At 34.5% G+C, this 25,224-nt stretch overlaps 1 protein-coding gene across 1 annotated transcript in view; it reads right to left on the reverse strand.

Moving 5' to 3' along the window:
* RYR3 (ryanodine receptor 3) overlaps positions 1-25,224 on the reverse strand; it is a 241,883-nt gene that overhangs the window by 103,827 nt on the left and 112,832 nt on the right. Inside the window, exons 29-40 of the mRNA XM_074909779.1 lie at positions 24,505-24,689; positions 23,755-23,791; positions 23,226-23,386; positions 22,511-22,676; positions 21,090-21,176; positions 20,490-20,716; positions 18,664-19,465; positions 17,955-18,155; positions 17,252-17,354; positions 13,254-13,391; positions 5,011-5,284; positions 3,020-3,134 (exon numbers count right to left, since the gene is read on the reverse strand). Coding sequence (XP_074765880.1) covers positions 3,020-3,134; positions 5,011-5,284; positions 13,254-13,391; positions 17,252-17,354; positions 17,955-18,155; positions 18,664-19,465; positions 20,490-20,716; positions 21,090-21,176; positions 22,511-22,676; positions 23,226-23,386; positions 23,755-23,791; positions 24,505-24,689 — 2,496 coding nt within the window. The remainder of the gene's footprint in view (positions 1-3,019; positions 3,135-5,010; positions 5,285-13,253; positions 13,392-17,251; positions 17,355-17,954; positions 18,156-18,663; positions 19,466-20,489; positions 20,717-21,089; positions 21,177-22,510; positions 22,677-23,225; positions 23,387-23,754; positions 23,792-24,504; positions 24,690-25,224) is intronic.

Below are 25,224 nucleotides of genomic sequence, written 5' to 3' on the forward strand. Positions count from 1 at the left end.
GATATGTATTATCTTTTCAAGACATCAAGTGAACTTCCTAAATTCCAGAGACTTGATTAACTGTAGTTTTACTTTGGCACAGTTTCATTGCTGATCCATGCAGCCCAGTTGTCTATTTCAGTAGTGAAGGAGCTATTGCATACGAGTGGCATTAAAAATTATTTTTGTTCTTAGATGTAGGGTAATGAAAAACATTCATTCATTAATGAAACATTCAACAAAGCTTCCAACCCCAAAATTTACATGGATTTTAATGGAATGTATGACATAACTTTGTCTAGAAAATTACAGTAACACCAATACTGTTAAAAACTGTCTTTTTAGAAATTCCTCATTATTGACAGGAATACATATGAACATGGAATTCTAAAACTTTCAATCAGTAAAAAATAATTTTGAAGTAAAATGATTAAATTCTGACAGCCAAAAAGGGTGTTGCTCAGGATTCTCTAAAAATGAGCAACCAACACTAGAAACCAACATGACATGAAGATTCCAATATATAAGATTTAAAGACACAGTCTCCAAAATAACTATTTTAGGCATTAAGATACACGTTAAAACCTAACTGATGGAAATGCTCAAAACTTGCCCAAGTATTTTCTGGGACATATCTTTCACCAATGAAGAAGCTTTAAAGGATTTTGCTAGCCAGTACTAGCAAAATACTTCTAAGGTACCTTCACCAACACCATATTCCATAGATCTCTTCATCTGTTTCTGACTCATTTATTAATAGAACAGCTGGAAAGAAGCCTGACATAAATTTTCTTCAGTTTGAATGGACAAGTTGTTATCTTCTCACCGTTCCTTCAGGGAAGTGTGAGCTATAAAACTCTCACTACATGTCTCAATACAGACTTAATCTAAGAAACTGGAGATCTAGCTTAAAGCATCTGCTGCCATACCCTATGAAAAAACCCAGTCCCTAAACAGAGAGTACATTGCATGGTTGTTCATTCTATCTCCTGAAGCTGTAACACTAAACAGAAAGAAATGTCCATGAAGCTAGAAAGAGAAAAATAACTATCTCACCATGAGGAACTTGCTTGAAAGCAGAAAAAACTGTGTTCTGGTGCCTGTATATAAGCATCTCACTGGACAAACACACAGTTAATTCCAAATGAGTATATAAAACCATAGCTGACCAGGGCATGCTCACTGCTTCTGGCCCTACTCCGTTTTACTCAGAAGACCTTATCTGGCAGAGTGAAAGATCCACAACATGCACAAACATGTACCTTTTCCAGATTACAGTCTAGTGGTTCTACCTAGGGTCAACAACTTTTCAAGTGAGATTTCTCTGCCAGATTAGAAAGTAAGCATGCCAGCAGAAGATCAGCAGACAGCACATGACAGTCATTTTAAAAGCAGTACCTTCTCTCCCTGCAAGGTTGCAGTTCCTGTAAAAGGAAACTTCAGGCTTGGAACTCAGAAGCAACACTTCTCTGCCTGTACAGTTTCCTGCCCAATGGTTTGTTCTGCAAAATCTTCCCACTGCAATATCTAAAATCCATGCTAATGGTGTGCAAAACTCTTCGTAAATAAGCCTTGCTGTGTTATTTCATAACATGACTGTAGCCCTGTGACTCCATAAGAGAACTGGGTTCTGAACCAGGAATATCTGGAAGTTTCCACACTCAAGGAGAAAATGAAGCACCAGAATAGATCAAATTCCAAATACACTCTATTTATTGTCCACACTTCATAAGATTTCCAGTCCTATACCAGTTCCAGTTCAGTAGGTGAGGTTTTGGATTTCTTCTGAGGTACCCAACTCTCCACATGTATTTCATAAAGACAGAGAATTAAAATACGACATTTTGATTGGCCACACACATTAAATGCTGAAACACCAGGTTATTTTCTAGGTCTGTATTCCATTTGAAGGGTAATTTCTGTAAAGCATTTTTGTAGATCTGTGTTACCAAAATGTTCTACAAAAACATTTTAAACAGAATTAGAAGGCACTGTGTGGTTGTTGTTTTGGTGTTTGGTTTCGGTGGGTTTTTTGGTCACCTTTGACCAATAAACCATTGTAAACATTGTAGCAAAACCAGAGGGTTGTGACACCTATAAAATAGCTAAGTATTAACCATCTTATAATTAATTGTAGCTTGCCTTGAGCTCAAATGTGAGCATATTCAAACAGAATAACTAAATTCCAGTATGTGAATACTTTGTAACACTGTTATGGTGTAGCCAGACATGATGTATTTTACAGAAGTATATAAGCTATGTGACCAAAGAGACAATGAAAGAGGTGTGCAGCTGCACACCGAAGACACTCAAGTAATGAAAAGTTGCCAGAGACAAGATAAGCACAAGGTAGTAAACTGGGCTGAAAATCATTCCAAATACATAAGAAGAATGAGTGCCCAGGCAAGAGAAAACAAGATTAGAGGAGACCCCTCTTTTTGGGAGGGAGGCAATCAGACATAAGCAAAGAGAAGAGAAGTCTGCTTCACATCTGACTTTCTTCAGTAGCCTAAACATCCACTTAGGCTTCTCAAAATTTATACCACTCTGCCTTTAAACTAACACATATATATTCGAGCATAATGCTAAGAAATGGGAAAATACAACACTGCAAGAAAATTATTGCTCAATTCAAGTATTTGAATTTGAGCATTCAAAATGAAGCTGATGTTATTCTCTAACAGTTTATTGCTAAAAACACTATCTAATATGAAGAAGTATATTTTCCTAGCAGAGCTACACCTCTTATAAAGGCAGCTAATAAACATATTTAATCTAAAATAAAAACAAACCCTTTTAAAGTCCTATTAAAAGACAAATTAAACACCTATACCCTCTCACTTTTTAAAAATCAGGTCCTCGAATGCTGGGCTTCTCCCTCTGGTACCATAAGAACATCAAACAATAGTTTAATTTGGACAAGGAAAATCTCTCTTACATGAAGGAGATCTATTTTTCTTTGGATACTTCTTAAATGTCATAGTATACTTTTGAAAAGGTTCAAAATGCAAAACACATAATAAAATTATGGTGAAATTACCTGAGATTTATCTCCTCCAAGTACATTCACCATCACATCCATAACAGTCTCATGCATGCCCAAGACTCTCATTAAGTTAGGATGCTGATAAAACACCTTGTTGTTCATTATATCCCTAAAATGGAAGAAAAAGCAACAATGTGTTTTTAAGAAGCACCACTTAAATTTAAATCAATGATGCGCTATTAGGGATTTCAGAAATATTCATTCACTGTAGTAACATAATTTTAAATTCCTAGATTTCAGTATAACACAAAAGCACCTCACAACTAAATGCTTCACATTACAATATGCTATCATTCCTTTAATTTTCATTAGTTCTATATAATAAGAACCTAAACTTTTAAATTATTTCAAAATGGCATTTCTTAATCTTTAAATTGTTCTTACCATCTGTTCTGTTTAAAGAAAAAATATATTCTGTGATGATCTAAGTGGAGAAGAATATATGTGTTTTTTTAAGTAGAGAATGGGGATCAAGAAATTGAAATCTAACCTTGCCTCTGCAGTAATACCCCTCAATTAATTTGCTCAGTTCACAAAGTAGAAGACAATAAACAGAGTTAATATTCAAGGTTATCTGTTAAATGTGTTTTATCAGTATTTCCAAAATTAAGACCATCTGTCAGAAGATGTAAAATGGCATACAGTCCCCTTAAGTAGGAATATTTTAACATTTTCACTCTGCCCACCATCCTCTCAACATGTTCTAGAATTTGCTGTAATGGTTTCATAATCCAGAACACAATTTTATGTGTTTCAATAGAGAATCCAGGGATTTCTAACGTTTTAGGTCAACCTGTTAAAAACAAATGGTAAATAACAGACATCATGCCTGCTTTAAAGAAATACAGAAGACTGGGAATGGAAGATGACTCATAATACAGCACCTCTGGGAAGGGGAGTACACATATGCCGAGATTAGACAAAATTTACCCTTTATTCCTCCTAGAATTCTCAGCAACTTTAGAAACTCAGCATCAGCAATAAATAAGGCAATACTGTCAAATACTAACTAATGAGTTGCTACCATGACCTGCTCAATTCAACTGAAGAGATTAGTCTGCAATTTTTACAGACTATACAGTTTTTACAGTGAAGTGGTAAGAATAATGAAAGTTCCTTACAAGTGTTGTAAAGGAGAGAAATTGTTCAATATTCTTGATGAAGGACAAATAAATACAGTTCTCAGATAATCATACTGTCTTTTTCTCTCTTTTTAAATACACCATCTTACTTTAAATAATTAATTATCTGTGAATTTTTTCCCCTTCCAACATTAAATGGCCTAATCTGGCAATTATTCACATAAAACAAGTAACACATATGAAGGCATGCACCATAATACCACTGCTTAATAGAGGTAATTTTATACCAAAACCACTGAAAAAACTATTCTCACATCAGCAGGCATTACATAAAGGCAATTTCTTATCAAGGATAAAATAAGCAGTCTTCCATGTTCAAATACTTTAAGCTGCCACTGATGATGACACGATAAATACAAACCAGTTTGAAATATTTCAGTCCACAACACCACTCTGTTGGTTCGACCTATCTGCTTGCATAAACTTCCCAATTAAAAAGACATCAGCAAGGTTTTTCACTCATGCATGAATTACAATGTGAGTTTTCAGTTTGGGAAAGATGTAGTATTGACACCAATAAAGATTTAAATTATCTGTTTTCTCCAGAGCTGCCAAAACATGTACTTTGACAAAGGTTTAAGCACTAGGCTTAACTACAGTGAGAGGAGCCCCTTTTCTTTAGATGAGAAATTACCTTAGTTCACAGAAACTTTGACACATTTGATACTGTTAGAGAGATCAGTTGGAGCCATCTTGGAAATATCTATGGAAATGAAAATTTCTGGTACATATCTGCATTTTTGTACAGCAGTAATTTTCATCCAGGATCTAAAATAAAAATATTTACTAATACAACAAAAAGTTTAACACAAAGTTAAAAATAAAAATATGTTAATTCCATACCCTAATCCGTTAATCATTAGCAATTCCTCTTCTTTTCCCATCCTGACACTGAGAAGCGAACGAATCTGGCCCAGTGCTGCAAGCAGATTAATGGTATCCTTCACAGAGGCAGCACTAATAGTGTATGCTTTCCTCAGCGCTTGCAGTAGCTCACCAATGCTGTCATATTGCCTACGAAGGAGGGTGTACATAATCCGCACTAATTCTGGATCCTGAATCTGATCTTCCTGGGACCAGCGCACCATAGTCTGGGATATGAGTTCTTTCAGTGTAGCTAAAAAAATAAGATACATAAAATTTTACTATTAAAATAACAAAAAATGTCAAAAACATGTATTATAGTAAAATATTAGATAACAGTAGACAAGCAGACTGAATAGGATTTTTCAACTGGAAAAATAATTTTTAGAACTTTCAAGATAAGTGTGATGCTCTTGAGAGGTGAAAACCAAGAAACTTCTACTAAGTATTCAAGTCAATACCAGCATTGTTGGTAATGAAAACTTCTTAGCTGATTGTGACTTTAAGAATCATCCTTATATGTTAAATAAAGTAAATAATTTAAACTTTTGATTTATTCTTCATTTCTACATCAAGTTTTATAAAATACAATAAGTACAGCACAAACTCTTTTTCATTAGGAATGACTGAAATTTAATTTCATAATGCCAAAGAAACATGGTATTTTTGATACTCATCAGCCTAGGTTTGGAATACAGAAATTGGTAATTAAGTTTTCAGTAAACAGTTTATTGGCTGACAAGTATGAGTTCAATTACAACATAAATATCCATGAATGTGAGCTCAGCTTGCCAATCAATTTTGCCAGGGGGGAGGAGGCAATAAATTCTGTTCTAAATTTACAAAACTGCCAGAAAGCAGGGTGAGACAGCTGCCTTTCTAAATCAAATATCCAATGTAAGGCCTAGCCAGGATGGCTTGAACAGCTTTTGGTGGTCATTCACTTGATGAATATTTGGCCATTTTGTTGTTCAAACAAAGGACGCACATTGTCTTCAAAAAGATGATCTACCTGGAAAAATCTTAGAATTGTATGATGATGCATACACACTAACAAGCAGGAGATGCAAACTGACTTAGAATAGGGGAATTTAATTTCTATTTCCCATCTGTTTGGGGAAAGACACTGCCACTTGGGAATACACTTTCTAAAAAATTATATTGTTTGGAACTACACAATGCATATTGCTTGAAAGAGTTCTTTTGTATATGTTACAAGTTCAGTGACCCTGAAAACAATTTTTCTGAGCCCAGAGTTTAGGAAATTTACCTGAAAACTAAACACATGTTCCAGTGCTTGTTCCAACAAACGTTCATGGTTGAGATCAAGTAGAACATGAATAATCACTTTTCTTCTCAAAACAATGCAAGTTTCTTTCCTCTATTTCCAAAAAAGTTACCTCTTGACTTTCCCAAGTTCTTCTCATGGTAAGAACTGCCCCCTCCCAATTTCCAGCACAAACGTGCTTATAGCTAATGCAAATCCATTTATTTTTGTGTCTACACTATCCTTTTACTTGTTAACTTTTCTCCCTTACAGTTTACTTAATGATGTATTTGTAGAAAACTATCATTAATTATCAGATTTTGTTTAACAAATAGGCTCTTTTCTGTGGGGGAAGATTCTGTATAAGATTTAAGATTTAAATTATTACTTTTATTATTATTAAGATTATAATATTATTCATTGACAGCCCTGTTCTTAGGGACATATTATGAATGAAAACATTAAACAAGCTTTGTTCCAAACACTGTATAAGTTTCTTCAAACAAAACAATTACTTCTTTCAGTGCAACAAGGCAATTTCCTCTGATTCTTGCACTAAACTCTTCTTTCCTAGAATAACTAATAATTTCCCAGAACTTTCCAACTCATTGAGTATCACTGATTTCTGGTTACATAAATATAACAAACTTCTTTTGTCAGAAAGTCAATGATCTTATTAAAGAATTACTTACCATGGACTTACTATGGCTTTCTGACTGGGGGGGGGGAAGGGGATAAACATGGGATAAAAGCAACCTGAAGTGGTAAACTCAAGGAGGAGGTTAAGGCTTCCTCCTATGAAACACAGGACTGTGTCTAGACGGTTTTTGATTATCTCTAAGAGGATGACCTCCCTGATCAACTTACACAAATATCAGCTCAATTATCAGTATCAACTCAAATTCACTGGCAGTCAAAAAGATCACATCAAAAGCCAGGATTTATTAAGAAAGGGTGAAAGCAGAGGACATTATGTCATTACGTTAATCCAAAAGTCACACTATTCAATACAACACAAGAAGAGACCATCAAATGAAGTCCATTCACAAGGCAGGAGCTTAGCCAGAAAGAAAGTGTTTTCTTCACATAATGGATGACAGAACCCTTAAACTCACTGTCAAAAATGTGGCAAATGCTAAAAGTTCACACTTGCTCAAGTGGAGACTACTCAAATATCTGTCAGAAAGATAAAACCTGTTTAGACTCAGGAAATCTCCTGAAGAAACTAGAGACTGTGACAGCATTAAGTTGTAAGTATCACATCTGAACGTTTTATTCTCACTTGCCCCCAGGTGACCATTTGTGGGCACTGTTTGAAACAAGGTATTGGGTTAGATGGATCTGAATCATTACAGTCTTACCCATCATATTACTCCGCAACTGTAGAGACTGCTTAGTGCTTCTAGCTCCAAGTGTATAAGGCTCATTCCCAGGATTAATTTCTTAACTGAGTATTTCTTAAAGATACAGAACTTTGAAGTCCAGTTTCTAATGCCTAAAACTAGAGACTTCTCAAGTTGCCACTCCTAGCCACCTACATGTACTCACCCACATCTAAGCATGGCAGTACACTCTCAGGACTTCTAGCTGAACTCCTGCAGAGGAAAGCCTTGCAAAAATTGGCAAAGACAGTATTCATAATCCTTTAAGAGGCATTAGTGTTTAAAACTTCGGGAAATAAGAATATAGTTCTTTCTAGGCTGCTCTTATGCCTTCTATGCATCTTAGTTCAGGTTTAGCAGTCTGTTTAGGGTCTTTTTCTAATCAGATATATTGCGACAGTGATTTGTTGTTTCCTCCCCTCTAATCCTTTCTACCTTCTTTTGCCCTATACTGAAACAGAGAAGTTGCTGTGTTTGTTGCACTTGAGGAAAAAGATCTGCTTGCAACTCAGCCAGTAGATGAGAATAGATGAGAAACAATCAAATGTGATGACTCCAGCATGGTCTCAATAATAGCAGTAGTCTGATATTCTTTCTGACTGCTAATAAATCATAAACGTACTGTACTGCAAGCACTCTGTACCCAAAATTTAAAAGACAAGCAAGAAAAAAATGAAGCTAACAGCCAGTAGGAAGTCTGTTGTAACAACTAGTAAGTTATCACTGTTGTTTCGGTGTAAGTAACATTCTAAGGAACAAGGTCTCAAAGGACACAGACTGTGATTCTTCAACTTAATGCTGCAGTTGCTACTTTTTTTTTTTTTTTTTTTTTTTTTCTCTTGAACATGCAGTGGACATTATTCAACAGATACTTAACCTTTTCACACAAACATTCTCATATATCCACACTAAGATCACTTTGAAAAATCCATGATTCATTGTTTTAATGTGAAAACTCAATTAGGGCATTGGTTCAAATCAATTCTATTTCCTGATTTCTATTCTAGGACCAGTAATGAAGTGTATACCTTCAGAACATATGGTCCTACATGAAAAAATTGTATTATAATAGCAGATATGCTCCCTGAGTTAGAGGCACCTGAAGAGCCACAGTTAAGTAAGACTGACAGTCATAGTTTCTAGTCCTAAAATGCATGAAGATCTCCTTTCATTTCTACGTGCAGAAAAACTAAAGAGCAGACATATTACTCACTGTCTTAAATAAAAAGTCTTTCTTTGCCATTCCTGGTGTGTAAGGGATACTATACCTTTTACCCCACACCTCTCGCTTGGGGAAGGGGGTGAAGGGCAGGCCAGCGGATTAACCTGTAACAGAAGCTGGGAGCAAACTGAATATATGACATGGTGACATTGATAACCAGCTAAAATAGTTGCTAATGTTTTTTCAGTTTTTAAGTTTTAACAAGAAATTGCAGTGCCTTAACAATCTTTCAAGGCTGTGTGATGACTCCCCCATATATATGCCTTATCCAAATTATGACTTGACAGTTACAGAAGTCCTATCATCATAATTAACACTATTTTTTTTTTTCCTCAGTGTGTTTATTCTCTGAGTTCTAGCTTGTCTTTAGAAATAAATTTTACTAATTCATCATTAATGCTAGCTTAAATTGCTGGCATTCCTCTCCTAAGATAAAAATCTATTTGTGAGTAGGTATGAATGCATTCTTAGAGGAAGGGAAGATTTCTTTGTGAAAAATAGTTCCTTTCTATGAATATTCACACTCTAAGTATGTATGATCAGATGCTCAAGGCCAGAAAATTTTGGCCTTAGCAATAGGTACACACCATGCACACCAGCCCCCCTCTTCATGCATATAAGACTGGGGTACACATGGACTACATACCTCACAGTCTCCAGCTACAGTCAAGTATAAAATGTAATGTAATGTAGCATAGATATAATTTTTCTTTGTCCTTTAAATTACTTCATCCATATATATATTTGTGCTATGCCTGGAGAGATTATCTGAAATTTCTAGAAAAACAGACACTGTAGAATCACTTGTCCAACCCGCATTTCTTGTGACCTAAAGCGGCAGTATATAAAATATGCAAACTGCTCTCTTCTAAGGACCAAGCACTGAGGCTTTAGGAGTGAAAGCTTCCTGATTCATGACAACAGAATCCACATGAAGCCTGAAGAAATTATACTTTCCAGATACCAATAGGTCCTACTAACATTAAAGGGAAAGCAGATGCTAACAGATGAGTCACTGGAGAATAAAACCCTTTTTCATGCAGCACGTGATATTATTATAAGAATTAATGTATATACAACCTTGTATCAAGCCTAACATACCAAAATATGCTTTCAAGACAGGATAAACCCTCTCCAGTGCTTTACAGAACAAGCAGATCATGTAAGAGATATCCTGAGATACAAAACAGCATTGCTGCCTAGTCTCACACAACTCTGATGAAATTATTAAATCTGAAATGAAATTAACTGTTCTGGGTCTGTACAAGGACCTTTTGCCAAACTGAGCAAACTGGAAATAGGAAAGAAGCACTTACTACCATTGTTAGTTACAAGACCAACCTCAAGTCACTTGAACAATTCTGTACGTGATATTTAGATGGTGTTATAGAAACTCAGAGCTGGCAAAACCCAATCTTCATTTGCAAAGGCAATGAGAAACCTCAGCAAAAATTTATGTACTGAAGAAAGAGCTGGAGAAATCTTGCTTTTTGCCTTAGTTATTCCTCACCATCCATAGTCACTATCAAGGATTGAAAGCTCATAAACATATGACAGCAAAGACAAAATTTCTGAGATTCACACTACACATCAACCTCACTGAGGGTAACACATGGCAGTGAAAGTCAGGTGAGTTGCTCAAAGAGGCTCAATAAAACACTCATGCAGACAGTAGGGGAACTGTATTCACAGAACCAGTCTCACCTGTTTAGACCATGAACACTTCTCCCATGTCAGAGAATAGCGTATGAGAGCGTACATGTACAGGAATACTGCTCAGAATGAAAAGTCTGTGATTTCAAGTGTTTCAAGGTGTTTATGTGCACCCTGTTATGCCAGTTTGTGTGTATATGTGCCCTAAGAAGAGGTAGTAGTAGCAAGGAATAGGAACACTTTGTTTTGTAACCAGTTGTTCCCTGCCAGTAACAGAACCAGCTACAATAAATAATTTATTAGAGGAAGGAGAGCCAAAAGAACAATATACCTTCAAAATGCAACATGAAATACTGCAGAGATGAAAGAACAATGACAAATTGCTACTCAACTGAAGCAGACAGAACTGGATATAACTTCAGGATGTCGGACTTTCCTGTCTTCCATTTACAAACTCTGGTTTGCTCTCAAGTAGCATAGAGTTTGAACTAATCTCTGTAACAAACATTACAGGAAGGTGTCTGCAACATTTTTCATTTCAGTGCTTCCTTTAATTAAAAGTAGTTTATCTTTGAGACAGCACTAATACATGCAATAGTCTATTTTCAGCTTTCCACTGCTAAAATGACTGCATGCAATTATCTATTACTTAATGCATGTGCATCATTTCTTAAATTGGTTAACCAACTAAATAATATTCTTCAAAGCATTATGAAGAAATGACAAGCTGCTATGTATGACATCCCACTGTGATTATGAACATGCTTGTTTTTTCTGAAAATCCAGCATTTCAGAGAACAAAAACTGGTTCACATACAGTATAGGAGTTATTATAAGCTCTGGCAGCATTTACCAGTTAAAACTGTTTGAATGCAGTAAAAAAAAAATTAAAAAAAAAAAAAATAGTTTCCTCTCTATAAAAGTATATAACTAAACATATTACACCCTGTAAGTGTTCAAATATTTACTGGATAATACTTCTTAATCTGGTTGCAGGAATATGAAGAAAACTTGCTGAAATAAATTCTTAGTCTCCTTTTCAGCTTGTTTTACGCCATTAGGCATGGTAAAGTAATAAGACGACAGATATGAAATATGGCAAACTTACGGCATTTGTGTATAAATAACAACAAATGTAATTTTAATTTACTCTTCTACAGAAAAAATAAATTTTCCATCTTTATGTATTACAAAAAATATGAATTAAAGTGCTAAATTAATCCATCATTCCTCTATGTGTAGAATAACCTTGATTCAACTACATTTATGTTTCTTACAAGAACTAACTTTAAATCAAGAGTAAAAACTTTCATCAATTAACGTCTGGCAGGCTTTGCACAGCTATCTCTCAATACAATATGGATATATATGTTATCAGCTGATACATACATCATATGAATCAAGTCCAACCAACCTCCAACAGTGCCTTGCAACATGTAGTGTCAGGCCATTTTAGGAAGAAAGCTCATCAACTATCTGCTCAGCATCAACCCAGACAGAGCTTAGACTGTTTGGCCTAGAGAAGAGAAGTTGCAGGGGCAATCTCATCAATGTATACAAATACCTGAAGGGAGGATGCAAAGAAAACAGATGCAGGTTCTTTTCAGAGCCCAGTGACAGGAAAAGAGGCAGTGGGCACACACTGAAATACAGGAGGGTCCATCTGAACAGAAGGAAACACTTCCACTGTGAGGGGGACTGAACACTGGCACACATTGATCAAGGAGGTTGTGGAGTCTCCATCCTTGAAGATATTCAAAAGCTGTCTGGATACTGTCCTGGGCAACCAGCTTTAAGTGGTCCTGCCTGAGCAGGGGGGTTGGGACCACACAACCTCCCTTCCAGTCCCAGCAATTCTGTGGCTATATGAATCACTGCCACAGGACAAAACAGATCTGAAAACAGGTATAAAGACTATCTGTTGGCTTACTCTTAAATACCATTAAACTAATTAACTTTAAATAAATTATTGTATTGTTTCAACAGTTACTCTCGGTTCTCTGTTGTGCTTATTCAGCCATACCAGGTGTAAAGACTGTTTTCAGTGATGTGATATACCTTCCCCATATATATTATTCCTAGGTCTGTGGATTAAATTGTCTCTTATCAGTTTCAAAATATATACACAGACTTTTCAAGTGTTTTGAGTTAAATATTTATATTTTTAAAAAATGTTCATAGCTTAATATTACTCAGCAAACACATAGGGATATCCCAGTCCTCCTCCCTCTATAACATTCTGCTTCAGAAACGAACATTAAAAAAGTTTCTGCTCAATGGTGTCTGTTCTTCTCATGTATATTTAAGCAACATGAAAACTCACTGTAAAGGGCAATGAAATTTATGAACTATATAGAAAAGTTTTCAGGAAAACTGATGATATCTAGACTATTTTTCTCTGCCTTCTGATTTTAGAGACACATGTTAAAGATCTATAGAAGTAAAGAGCAGAATAAAAAATAACAATACTAAATTCTGGAAAATTCTGTTAAATAAATAATTTATGAATACAGAATTTTTACTTGTGATAAAGATGTTCCTTCTGTTTAGTTAGTCAAATAGATTGGATATTTCTTTAAATTCAGAAAGGATATGGTTAAAAAGGAAATGGTATAGATGGATAGAAATACACTCTTGCTGACTGCATACACCTTTAACACTTGCATCACAGAAGTATTTATGTGGAAAGACAACTTACTAGGAGATTTCTCTTCTTCCTCCTTAGGTTCTGCTTTTTCTGCTTTTGGTGGACCTTTGATTTTGTACATTAGTGAACGAAGTTTGCCCGTCAAGGAGGAATCTTCCTCTTCTTCTTCCTCCTCTTCTAATGGAATACCTTAGCAGATAATAAAACTGGTTAGAAACAAATCTTAATCTTTGAAGATTAACTCCTTCATTTTTAAACTATTTAAACAATACCAAAATATCTACAGGCATTTCATCTGGCAAATTTCATACAGTATAAAAAAATGTAGTAAGACCAGAAGCTTTAACATATTAGCTACAGTAGCACCCGTTAAATTATGTTTATTTCAGTACACATACTTCTATATCCAAATTTATAATATTATGTTTTCAGTATTTGACCAAAGAGATGGTATTTTTGAAAGATTCTACTACAGCAATTAATTTTGACTCAGAAACATATTTGATTAAATATATGATCCTTTGTTTCATATTGCAGAATGTAAAAAAAAAGTATGGCCATATCTCACAATACGGTACAAATTTTCAGTCAAGATATTTAGCAGTCATAAACAAACATATTAACTGAATTTTAAATTGTCAGAATATAGATGTTCAGAGATTATACCAGTGATACAAGTTTTCGATGAAAATGTATATGATGAGCCGGGATGTCATTTTACAAGGTAGTTTAATACAGTTCAGTTCATTACATTGCTTCACAAATATTCAAAGCATTTTCAAATCTTTCACACCTCTTAGTGATGATCAGATATCACAGGCATTATGTGCAGAAGCACAGAACATCTAAGCAGGTCCCCTTCAGACCAGAGCTAGTTGTGCTGAGCTGAAATGCAAGCTTTTGCTGTTTGGCTGCTGGTCAAAGTGCAGTTGAGAAAAGGAAAAGATTTCCAGACAATGCTAAAGAGATACAAGGTGGAGCAGAGGGAAAAGAATCAACTGCAGAGGCTAAAACTGTTTTTTAAAAAAAGAAACTAAGAAATAAAAGATGAAATGAAATGTGATATCAGGTTGGAGAAACTGCCACTGGAAGCTACCAAGGGGAAGGAGTTATAGTTATGACTAGGAGTGACTAAGTGACTAGGTATAAAAAAAATTCGGAGGCAGTGGGAGAGAATGAGAGAGCCAGAAACTGGAAATTGAAACTACATATGGAATTTAAGGAATGGGAAAAGTGAGACTGCCTGGGCAAAATGAAAATCTAAGAATGAAGGACTGCTACAGTCAGTCTGGAAAACCTAAGAACAGGAAATGTAGCCAATAAGAAAAGGAAAGAGAAAGCAGACAAGGGTGTTAAAGAAAGCAAGAAACTATCTGGCATTGAAAAAAAAGGCCAGGCCATGGAAGCAAAAGATATACACTGGAAGGAGAACTCTTGAGAAGCAGAAATGGGCAGACAAGCAGAAATGCACTGGTATGATGAGTTAAGACAGTGTTGAACTGGAGGAAATATTGTCTCATTCACTGTTCCATATCATTCATTTTTCATTCTGCATCCTCGTAGAGTTGCAATACATTCAGAAGTTGACCATCTTACATCGCTCCTGGTTAATCACTTAATTGAAGTGGCATAGGTCTGTGCACTGGAACAGATGGTTTCAACCCAGATAAGCGTCAATTTGATACTATGCAATAAAATCCGTCGGAAATTTGTTTGGTTTGTTTATAAACAAAAAATTACACACAGAAATTGCGATAGAGGACTATCATTTTGCTGGCAAAATTAACCACTCACAGTGTAGGACATGTTAGGATTAAGACTGCCTGAGTAACTTTAATTCAGACTATTTGCGTATATTCATTATGAAGCAGCCTTTAATTACTTGATTGCATACATATTTTTCCACTTAGACCGCAAAGTATACTTAGTATTAAAAAGCTGATTAAGTATTCCAAGCACAACTCCTATTCATTTTATCTGCAGCTGTGATTGCTTAGTACTGATTTTCAGGACTAAGTCAGGACACAGATAACGAGAAGCATTTGTCCTCAGTGACCACCTATGATAAATCTGTACAAAGTAATGAATATGATTTTCTTTAGAATCCAGAGAATCATTGAGCTATTTTAATCATGAGACTGTGCTTTCTCTATCTTCAATTCTCTATATTACATTAAAAATGTGTGTGTTGAATCAGAAACAATAATAAAATTATACCCCTAAAATTTAAAAAAACCACCCACAATCAGTAGGGTTTTACCTCTTGAAAAGATGAAGAGTGATTGGGACCTAAACTAACTTAATATTAGCACCAGGATGTCAAGGTAAAATAAATATACTGCAGAGTTAAGACATTTCCAAGTAAGTTAGGGGTCTTCCATAATCTTCATCCTGGAGTCTCAGAGAACTCTCTGACACCAAATAGGCATTATCTTTGAAAACCAGAGGTCAGATCAAGCACTAAGTGACTGAACAATGGAGATGATGGTATCTATCTAAATAAAGAGAGGGAGAAAGAAGAGTATATATGGGGATATAAACTATTCACTTTAATGCTTGGAAGAAAAATTCTGAAATGAAAGAAACAATTTTTGATAAGGATTAACAAAACCAAATTACATTAAACCAGCTAAATTTCCACCTATAATGTAGCTAACCTTACAGATATAAATCTTGGGTTTAAGGACTTCTAATACCGTCTTATATAATATCCTCAGAAATAAACTGATGAAACACAAGATAGATACCCATTGACCTACTCATCTTCGGCTGAGGCTAAGCCTGAGGTAGTTGAAAAATGGTAATTGGCTTATCACAAAAATCACTGCTTGAGGGTTGCTGGCGATTCTCACAGGATACTCAAAAATAGCAGCACAAGATGGTAGCAGAAGCCTTATCAATACAAGCACAGAGTGGTATGGGAAGCATCATGGCTACAAAGAGAAACCACAGACTGTTAATTAGAGGTCACTAAAAGAATGCAATTCCATGAACTGGGTAAAACTGGTTTTAGGGATAACCATTAAAGAGAGAACTAGCAGATTGTATTAGTAAACATTTAAAAGTGACCTCCAGCAAACAGAAGGAGGCGAGGAGGAGGAAGAAACTATTAAGATTACTGTACTCTTCCTGAGGAAGAACTTGAGATGCTGTCAATTCACTGTAATAACCCTGTCCCATTCTTCTTGAACAAGATGGGTGCCATCAACCATAGGACCAAGAAATGAACGGGAAGAGTGACTACCAATATATCAACCAAGTAGATAGATATGAAAAAGCTTGTGTATATCAGTTTTAACTGCATAATTATTGGGAATGAGCAGTAATAAGTGGATGACTCAGACTGTAAATGTTAGTATTACTGTAAATGGACTAATGATTGTCTTCATTAGACTAAGATCTCAATAGACTAACAAAAGATTTCTGGCATCACATATAAAATGGGATTCCTTAATCCACATAAATTGCACAGGGTATCTGATATAGCTCACCCTTGAGGATACCCTAAGGAAATTCAAATTCAATGACTGGGACAACTCAAGCTGTAACGTGCAGTGAAATAGAGGTTTATAAGGATTGACTGTCACAGTTAGGTATACACCAGGAAACTAAGCTAAAGCAACAGAAGCACCCTGCATCTAGTGTTTTTTAACAAATTTTCTACTACCAGCTTCACAGTAATAATGTTCTTTCAATATCTTTCATCTGCTTGTACATATACACATGCCTTTATAAATCTTTTAAGGTAACCCAAACTTCTTGACTGGATTTTTTTTTTTTTTTCAATTAAGTCAAAAAATTATATATAAACAGAATATTATCAGATAATGTTAAACAGATATATTACAATGAAACTTAAAGAAGTACACAGGTTTCCCATATTATTGTAAGAGGCACCAAAGTCTGTCAGGGAAGTCACCATGTAGACAGTAATACATATAACAAAAAAACCTTATACTGATTTTATTTTTTTTAATGGATCTGGGTTTTTTTTTTTCCACATAAAGTGTCAAAAAACCCCCAAAACATAACAAAACCTTGCCACTCACCACAGTGAATTAGAAGATCATCATGAAATTCGTACAACTCATCCCGGATCTCCTCTGGACAGGGACAATCCTCTCCCAGTTGAAAATTCAGCAACATATTAATCTTTAATGGAATTAAAACATAGTTAAAACAGTGAGAAAGCCTAAGACACTTTCTAATATATAGCCATACTTTACCAGTTTATAATAAAATCTATAATAAAATTAAAACAAATAATGGATTTCTAATACATCTTAAAAGACATACTAAAGCAATGGTACTTTGTAAGCTTTAATTATAATTAACATCAAAATACAGTTACACTTTATAATAAAGTTACTTCCTGAGGTAGAAAAGACTATTTCCAACATACAGATGTCAGCACAACACTAACTTCATGCTAACTTTTATCAACTAAAGTTATCAAATTATCATCAGCTTGCAGAACCAGATGAATCTCAGCTCCTCATTGTTGGGCAGTAATGTTCAATTTTTCTACACTGTTGAGAAATCCTAAGTCAACTTTGGTTTAGAGCTTGAATTCTGGAGTACAGGTATAAGCATTCTGATATTCAGTATTTTGTGGTACCTTAATAAATTTTATTTCAAATTTCATTTTGTTTCTCTAGAAGTTCCAATGGTAGTTTAGAAGTCAGAACTCTATTTTATCATCACAAAGATTTTTTTTTTAATCTTTATATTCAACTATTTGTTAAATATTACCTGTTCTTGAGGAGGAGACCTAAATTCTTTAGTCTTCTTGGCAGTCAAAGCAGCAGACATGTTCAAAGCTTGCATGAGTTCATTGTACCTGTATTTCTGATTATATTGCAATTTTGATACATAACGGTCTGCAAATGATACAATTGCTTCCACTCTGTGTTGTAGCTCACAGTCACAGAAATAATTGAGTAAATGACACATCTAGGATAGAAAAAACAGACTTAAGTTCAACAATTTAACAAAATCTAATTGGGGAAGAACTGCAGCAGATAGTATGCACTGTAAGAGACTGTAAAAATAAGATAGTTTTTTCCCCATATTTTTAACACTGTAAAGGTGACAAATTATACAGTTTTATTACCTGATCGATAATACTGTATTGCATTCACAGTCTTTCATTCCATGAACTCAAAAAATCATGCAGAAATCATAGAATATTTTGGGTTCGAAGGGTCCTTTAAAGATCGCCTGGTCCAACCCTCCCTCTTTTAAAATATACTTATGAAATAAATATGTATTTGCATATCTATTTTGAGTGTAGTTATATGTAGAAAGAATTGCATCATCATCAAATTTGTGAGGTTATAAGGCAAGGTGGAATAAAGATCTTCAGGATTTCAAATCTTACAAACGAGAGGACAAGCAAAAAGCATTACCTTTGTTCCATCAACAGTAGAACATATGCAATATATTTATATTAAATGGTCACCTGAAGCTTAACAGATTCTGGCAATCTTGTCTGTAATAAGCCTTTTGCAGGAGCTTTTGTTTCTTTTATTGCTTTCTCCCCAGCTTCTACAGCTTTTTCTTCAACTTGTGTAACTTCTTCCTTCTCTGTCCTCTCTTCTCTTTCTTCCTTGTGATCTCCAAACACATTGGGATCAATGAGGAGTAACACTTGCTTCACATCATCATCATCAAACACCCCCATTATGAGCAACGTTGCTATCAGTTTAAGAACAGGAACGAACTGGAATGCAACCTGTCCCCCAACAGGGTCTCGTATGTGAGTACCACTACACTGGACTGCCTCTGTTAGCATACTTATGGCCTTGGATTTAAGTGTATCAAGGGGTATCTCTGGGCTGGATGTCTGACGTTCTTCGCTGGTCACAATAAAGCATGGAGTAGAAAAATTAAAGCCTGGTTTCAGACAAGTGCTAAGCCCTACTCCAGGTAAACCATGCTTCTTTGTTTCATCAGGATATAATTTAATAGTTCGAGTTTCATCTGTAACTGGAATGATAAATTCATTGTTCATCATGAGCTTGGCTTGCTTGGCGTGCTCCAAATGAATACTAATGAGCAAGTCGTAGAATCCAGAACGTAGGAGTCCAGGTAAGTATTGATTATCTATTGTATAAAATAGCTGAGATATGTCCACGTGGCTACAAAGTGCATAAGCAACTCTAGTATTACCTAGAGCACTAACTGAGCTATAGAGTTTTAAAGTGTGATAGTGAAACTTCATCAAATCTTCTTGCTCACATAATTCCAAAATATCAACACATCTGTTATGAAATAAAGAAACAGAACACCAATCAATTTAATTAGAAATAATTTTGTAAAAGAGAAGTTTTATAATCTCTGTGCATTTTGGTCAGCTCTACTTTAAACCATTAATATTAAGGGTGATACTTTAATCTTAGCATGTGCATCATTAAAGCATAGTAAATTATAATAATTTGATAACATTTTTTATAATTAGTACTCCATAGGGAAAAAGGGAAAAAAGTAAGATAGTGAAGCTTCTTTGGAATCTATGGTAAATTAGAGCTTGTTTTTAAATTAAATGTATTTGGAATGCTGAAACTCTGCCGTAATATAGTCACTAAACAGTGCCTTTATAGCTTATTGAGGATTATTTCATTTTTTCCACAAAACACGGTATCTTTTACTCTTTTATTGAATTCAGTTTTATTAACAATAAATAAAATTGGTTACTGAATTATTAAAAGAATCTGCAAAATAACTGATAAAAGTACAGCAGTTAAATTATCTTTGGCTATGCTTTGGTTTGTCACTGGTTATGGTATTTGATATTTGGATGCATCTTTATTATGCTCACTCTGAAGGCGAAACCTAATGAAAATCTAAGAAAATCAGGGTTTTGTCAACAAGAACATAAAAACTTAATTCATGGAAATTCAGAGTAGATGAAACAGGAACAAATTACATGTTTTTATTACAGAAAAACATCAGCAAAATAGTAATAGCATTTTCTTTATATTTGGGTTTTTTTTCAAGCTGAGAAAATCTGTTTAAAGACCTAGAGATCTGAGATATTATTTAATAAGTTAAATAAAACCAAATAGTCATGTTTTCTCATATGTATGCAAATGCCATCACACAGAATTAAAATTACTCAGCCTCTTGTACTTCAGTTCCACAAATACAGTATTATAGCAGATAACATCAGAAATTCTAAACAACCCTAGTGTAAATATTCTCCAAATCAGGTTTAATCAATACCTAGCTATCAGGTTTCAATACATTTTGTCCACATCAAGTCACTGTAGTTCCTTCCAAATCTACCTGTTTTCTTCTGGGATATGAAGTGCCATCATCTGCAGAGGTTCCAAACACTGCACAACCCAGCCGTGACGTTCACTGACACGCTCAGTTTCTACTTTTAGAAAGCTGTTTGGCATCCTGCTCCATAAAACAGGTGTAATTGTTTGCACATCAAGGCGAGGGGGACACTGAGGAACAGGATTTCTTTCTTCACTTTTGAAAATTGCTGCTGATAAAGGCATAGTATTCTGAAACAAATAAGTGTATTAAAATTATTTTTGTAACATCTAATTATGAATAAACCTATAATACCAAATGTAAGTACGATTTATTAATAGCAAAGAACTCATAGAAATATGTTATTACAATAAAGAAAATTCATTAAAAAACCCTAATATCAACCATGTTCTCCCCAAATAACTTTAGTTTATTTTGACAACTGCAGTTTATGTTTGTTGAACGATTACTTTCATATAATAATGACATTTGCAAAAGTAAACGTAAAAGTCAAATAAGAAGTCATGCCATTGATTTGATCTTCCTAAACAAATTCAATTCAGCAGGAATTTCCATGGAAATGAACAGACTTAAAAGAGCACCTCTCTAGAAAATATTTTGTACCTTTAATCTCCCAAGTTCAAACTGAACTAAGTTAGTGCTTGTAGGCTGTACAAAAGTTGCTGGAAAAAGCTTTGTGTTTGGTTCAACCTAGAAGAGAAAATAGATTAGATTTTAAAAAATAAAACAAGCAACAAGAATCTCCTTCCAGACTATGATACGATATAAATACTATATAGTTTACCCTTCATTATCAAATAACTGCAGACACTGTAGTAAAGTGTTGATTAGTAGTTTACCTCTAATATAATAATGCATTTGCTGAGTTATTTTATAGCCCCACTTAACTTTCAGGCAGGTGTGTCTGCTGCCTTATATGCTCTCAACAGCTATAACAAGAACTTCGGTAACACTACCTGTTGATTCTTCTCAAACATATCCAAATTCAACACCTCATTCTAAAGCAACTCCTTAAAAATCCAGCCAATTTACAGCTACATACTTTGCCTTTTGCTCTAGGAAAAGCACAGACTGAGGGCAGAATACAGCTTTTGAGACCACCACACGTCTTTTAGGGTTCTTTCACATTTTACGCTGGACAAAATAGCTCACTACCAAAGAAGCTCAAAAATCAAATTTCTGAGGGAGGGAACCAGAAAAAGGTGAGAGCACATCATTTGATCAGGGTACTGCAAATCTTTATTTGCTATCAAGATCCATACTCCAAAAGTAGAAGAGGGTCATTTTTTAAAATATCTCAAAGATCTCTTTATTTCCAGGCTTAGCATTTATCTCTAGTCTTTTAAGTCACAATGAATCACAGTGCTGTGGTTTTAAAGTGTCTGGCTGGGTTTGGATTTTTTTTGACAGCTACATTATCCTCATTTCCCCATTACAGCTGGACTCAAAGTACATGTCAGAGTAGTAATCGCAGTTTATTCTGAAGAATTCTCTACAAGATCACCCACCCTACTGCCATGAAAAAAAGAATTAGAGAGATACTTATAGAATAGCATATTATTAAAAATATTTCAGTGCTTCAGGGTAGCTGATAAAAAGTACACTCTATACAATTGATTTAAGGTTTCAGGAGTTAAATTAAATATTTTAATCACAATAATTTTAAATAATTATTTCCCCTATACTCTATAATAGATTTAGTTGATAAAATAATTTTAAAGAACAATTAAAATTCTTAATCAGGATTCTGAACAACAAGAATTGAGAGGTATAAAAATATTTTTTCTGAAAATATCTGCCAATAGTCTTTCCTCAACATCTGAAACAACTGTAAGAAGTTGGAAAAGTATAGTCTTACAAAAGAGAGAGAGAAAAAAGGAGGGATAAGCCAGAATAATTTAGGAAAACATGTTATTGTCACATGAACAATGTTCAGTTTAACTTCTGAACAGGAAAAAAAACCCTTTATAATAACACCAAAACAACCACGTTCCTAGATAGCTTCCTGAAAATCTGATTAATACCTGATAACACGTGCCAAGCTCTTTTCCATTGGCTGTGAATGACAACATTCCAGTAGCCAGGTCAACAAAGCACCCAATTTCTAAATCAACATTACTGCGACCTGATCTCTGAGAGTTAGCAATTATATCTCCTCCCCAAACCATATAGCAATTGCTGCGCTTCACACTGAAAGAACAGGAAGAACAAAGAAAACAAATCATAGGTCACACTGAACTTAACTAAGTATTCAGTGAAGATGTACTTTTAAATGGAGTAATAGTTAAAGGTGCCTGTGTTGTTATTAGTTTTGTTTTGTCTTTAACAAACCCCATTTTTTTAAAGTAACTTAAGCATCACAGGTAAGGGATCAGACTAAGTACACCTTTATATTTTTTCCTTTTTTATAATTATGAAACAATTCCACATGCTTCTGTGTGCTCATGTAAGATACGCTAAAACAAATAATGGGTTCATCCACAGTGACCTAACATGGATATTAAAAGAAAGAAGCATCAAAAAACATTCTTTCAAACAGAACATTAATGGTAAATATACTCACTTCAACAAGTCTGTGTAAAATGCATTCACATATAAATGAGCACAGAACACTCCTACTCCATAATCAATTTTGTCATTAGTTTAAATTTTCGTTTCAAATATCGTCAAGCTTGTGAATAATTCACTTTTGAACAGTATGAAAACACAATCTTTAAAAAGTGATAAATAAATCCATACCTTTCATGAACCCTGCCTCTCTCATCACCTAAAGTAACCGTCACTGTACAATTTTTATTTAGGTCAAAATTCTCACTGTAAAAGTGATAGTCTGGTGTTACCCAGCCAACCCAGACAGAGGATGGGTCTTGGCCAGCAAATATCCGAAGTGAATAAAAACACTGAAAAGAGGAAAAGAACATATTAATTATATAAATATGTATTATTTTATCAAGGAATACTCAAATAGTGATTAAATAAACCTCCTGTATCAAACCTTAATAACAGTAATTCACATTCTGTTAATAACGGATTACTATTAAATATTTATATATAATATTTTAAACTCATAAACAGACTAGTGGTTTAAGGCAATGAGGTTTATGCCTCAAGTCTTACAACTCTGGGCATTATTATTGATACAGTGTTACATCACACCAAACGATTAAAAAGGCTTCCTTCAGTAGATCAATTTCGAATGAAGACGCTGCCATGACTAAATGTACTTCAAAAAGTAAAAAGAATCAAACATCTTAACATATTTACTTACCGTAGTAGAAGGAGGAGCAATTTCTTGGCTGTGCTTTCTAAAGATAAAAGAACATCAGTAAATTAGTTTTAAAAGAAAAGCAGTTTTTAAAAGTATTCATTATTAAACTAAGTGTATTTACAAGCTAACTCATGTTTGCTGGGTACTGAGTATGCGTGAGTAAATAAAGTATGTAAAGACTGTGTAGGATACAAACATACTCCACAATTGATTGCAGTTAAGGCAGAGAGGAAGGGAAGAGAGATTTACAGCAGTTAACTGAGGAGAAAGCAATACTGGAAGGTGCTGAACTCAGTAGTACCTGGTATCTTTAAAAATCTGTCCCACAATGTTTTTTTCTTTGAATGGATTAGGCACCTTTCCAATAACAATAAGCAATTGAACAATAATATAGACGAGCATTAATCCAGTGGGCAAAAGATTCTGAGCTGGTTTTCCAGCATGGCTGAAGAGCTCTGAAAATCCCAATGATTCTGAAAGGATGACAGCTGCTTAGCAATGAACAAGTATAAACCTTGTGGTGCATGTCTTTAGAAAGGGTTCTCTCTTACCTTCTGCAGCAAAGTTGTGTTATAAATTTATTAAAACCATCAAGGACAAAAAAAATTTCTCAGTAACATGCATCCAATGCTAGTTTGTGCTTAGTGCAAAAACAGGTATGAAATCTTGAGTGTACAATAATAAATAATAATAGAACATATCACATTTACATTGAGAGCATGAAATAGGTTAACTAAACCCAAGCCTAACCGTTTTTGGAAAACATCAGATGACGCATTTTCCACACTCATGCCAAAGTTGAATGATGAGCGGAACTCAATGGGCATACTCAAACGACAATAGATCATGTCTGAATTGCTGTTCTGTGTGCCAAATGTTTTGTGAGTAACTTTTAACCGAGGTGGACTCTCAATGGTTCCATCAATTCTCCATATCTAAAAATAGAAATAAATTTAAATAATACTGTTCAAGAAAAATGCTGAAAACCTTCATTAGGCAACTAGCGTATGAGATACTGAAAGAGTCAACTTAAATTTTTCAAATTGAATTAACTTCAAAACTATGTGACTTTCTTTGACAGTGAATCTAGCCTGAAAAGCAAGGGAAGCAACAGATTTGGTATAACCTGACTACAGTAAAAATTTTCAAGTTGTTCCATACAGTTGGTTGTTTAGGTTTTTTTTTTAAGTATAGATCTTATTAAATTAATTCACTTTGAGTCCACAAGTAATCAAAAAATTGCTTCACAAGAATCAGTATTTTTCTACCACAACAAGAATAAACATCAGTTAGAATCCTTCAGATGAAGAATTCTTCTTATGAAGTCTGAGTCTTACACAACTATTATCTCTTGTGCTGAAAAAGTCAGTATGCTTTTAAACTCAGTGATAGGAACATATAAAAAAACTTTTAAAGACAGGAATACAGTTGAAATGATCCTGAAAAAAAAAAAAAAAAAAAGTTGAGATA

Source organism: Athene noctua, chromosome 6 (genome assembly GCF_965140245.1).
Source record: "Athene noctua chromosome 6, bAthNoc1.hap1.1, whole genome shotgun sequence".
Lineage (NCBI taxonomy): Eukaryota > Metazoa > Chordata > Aves > Strigiformes > Strigidae > Athene > Athene noctua.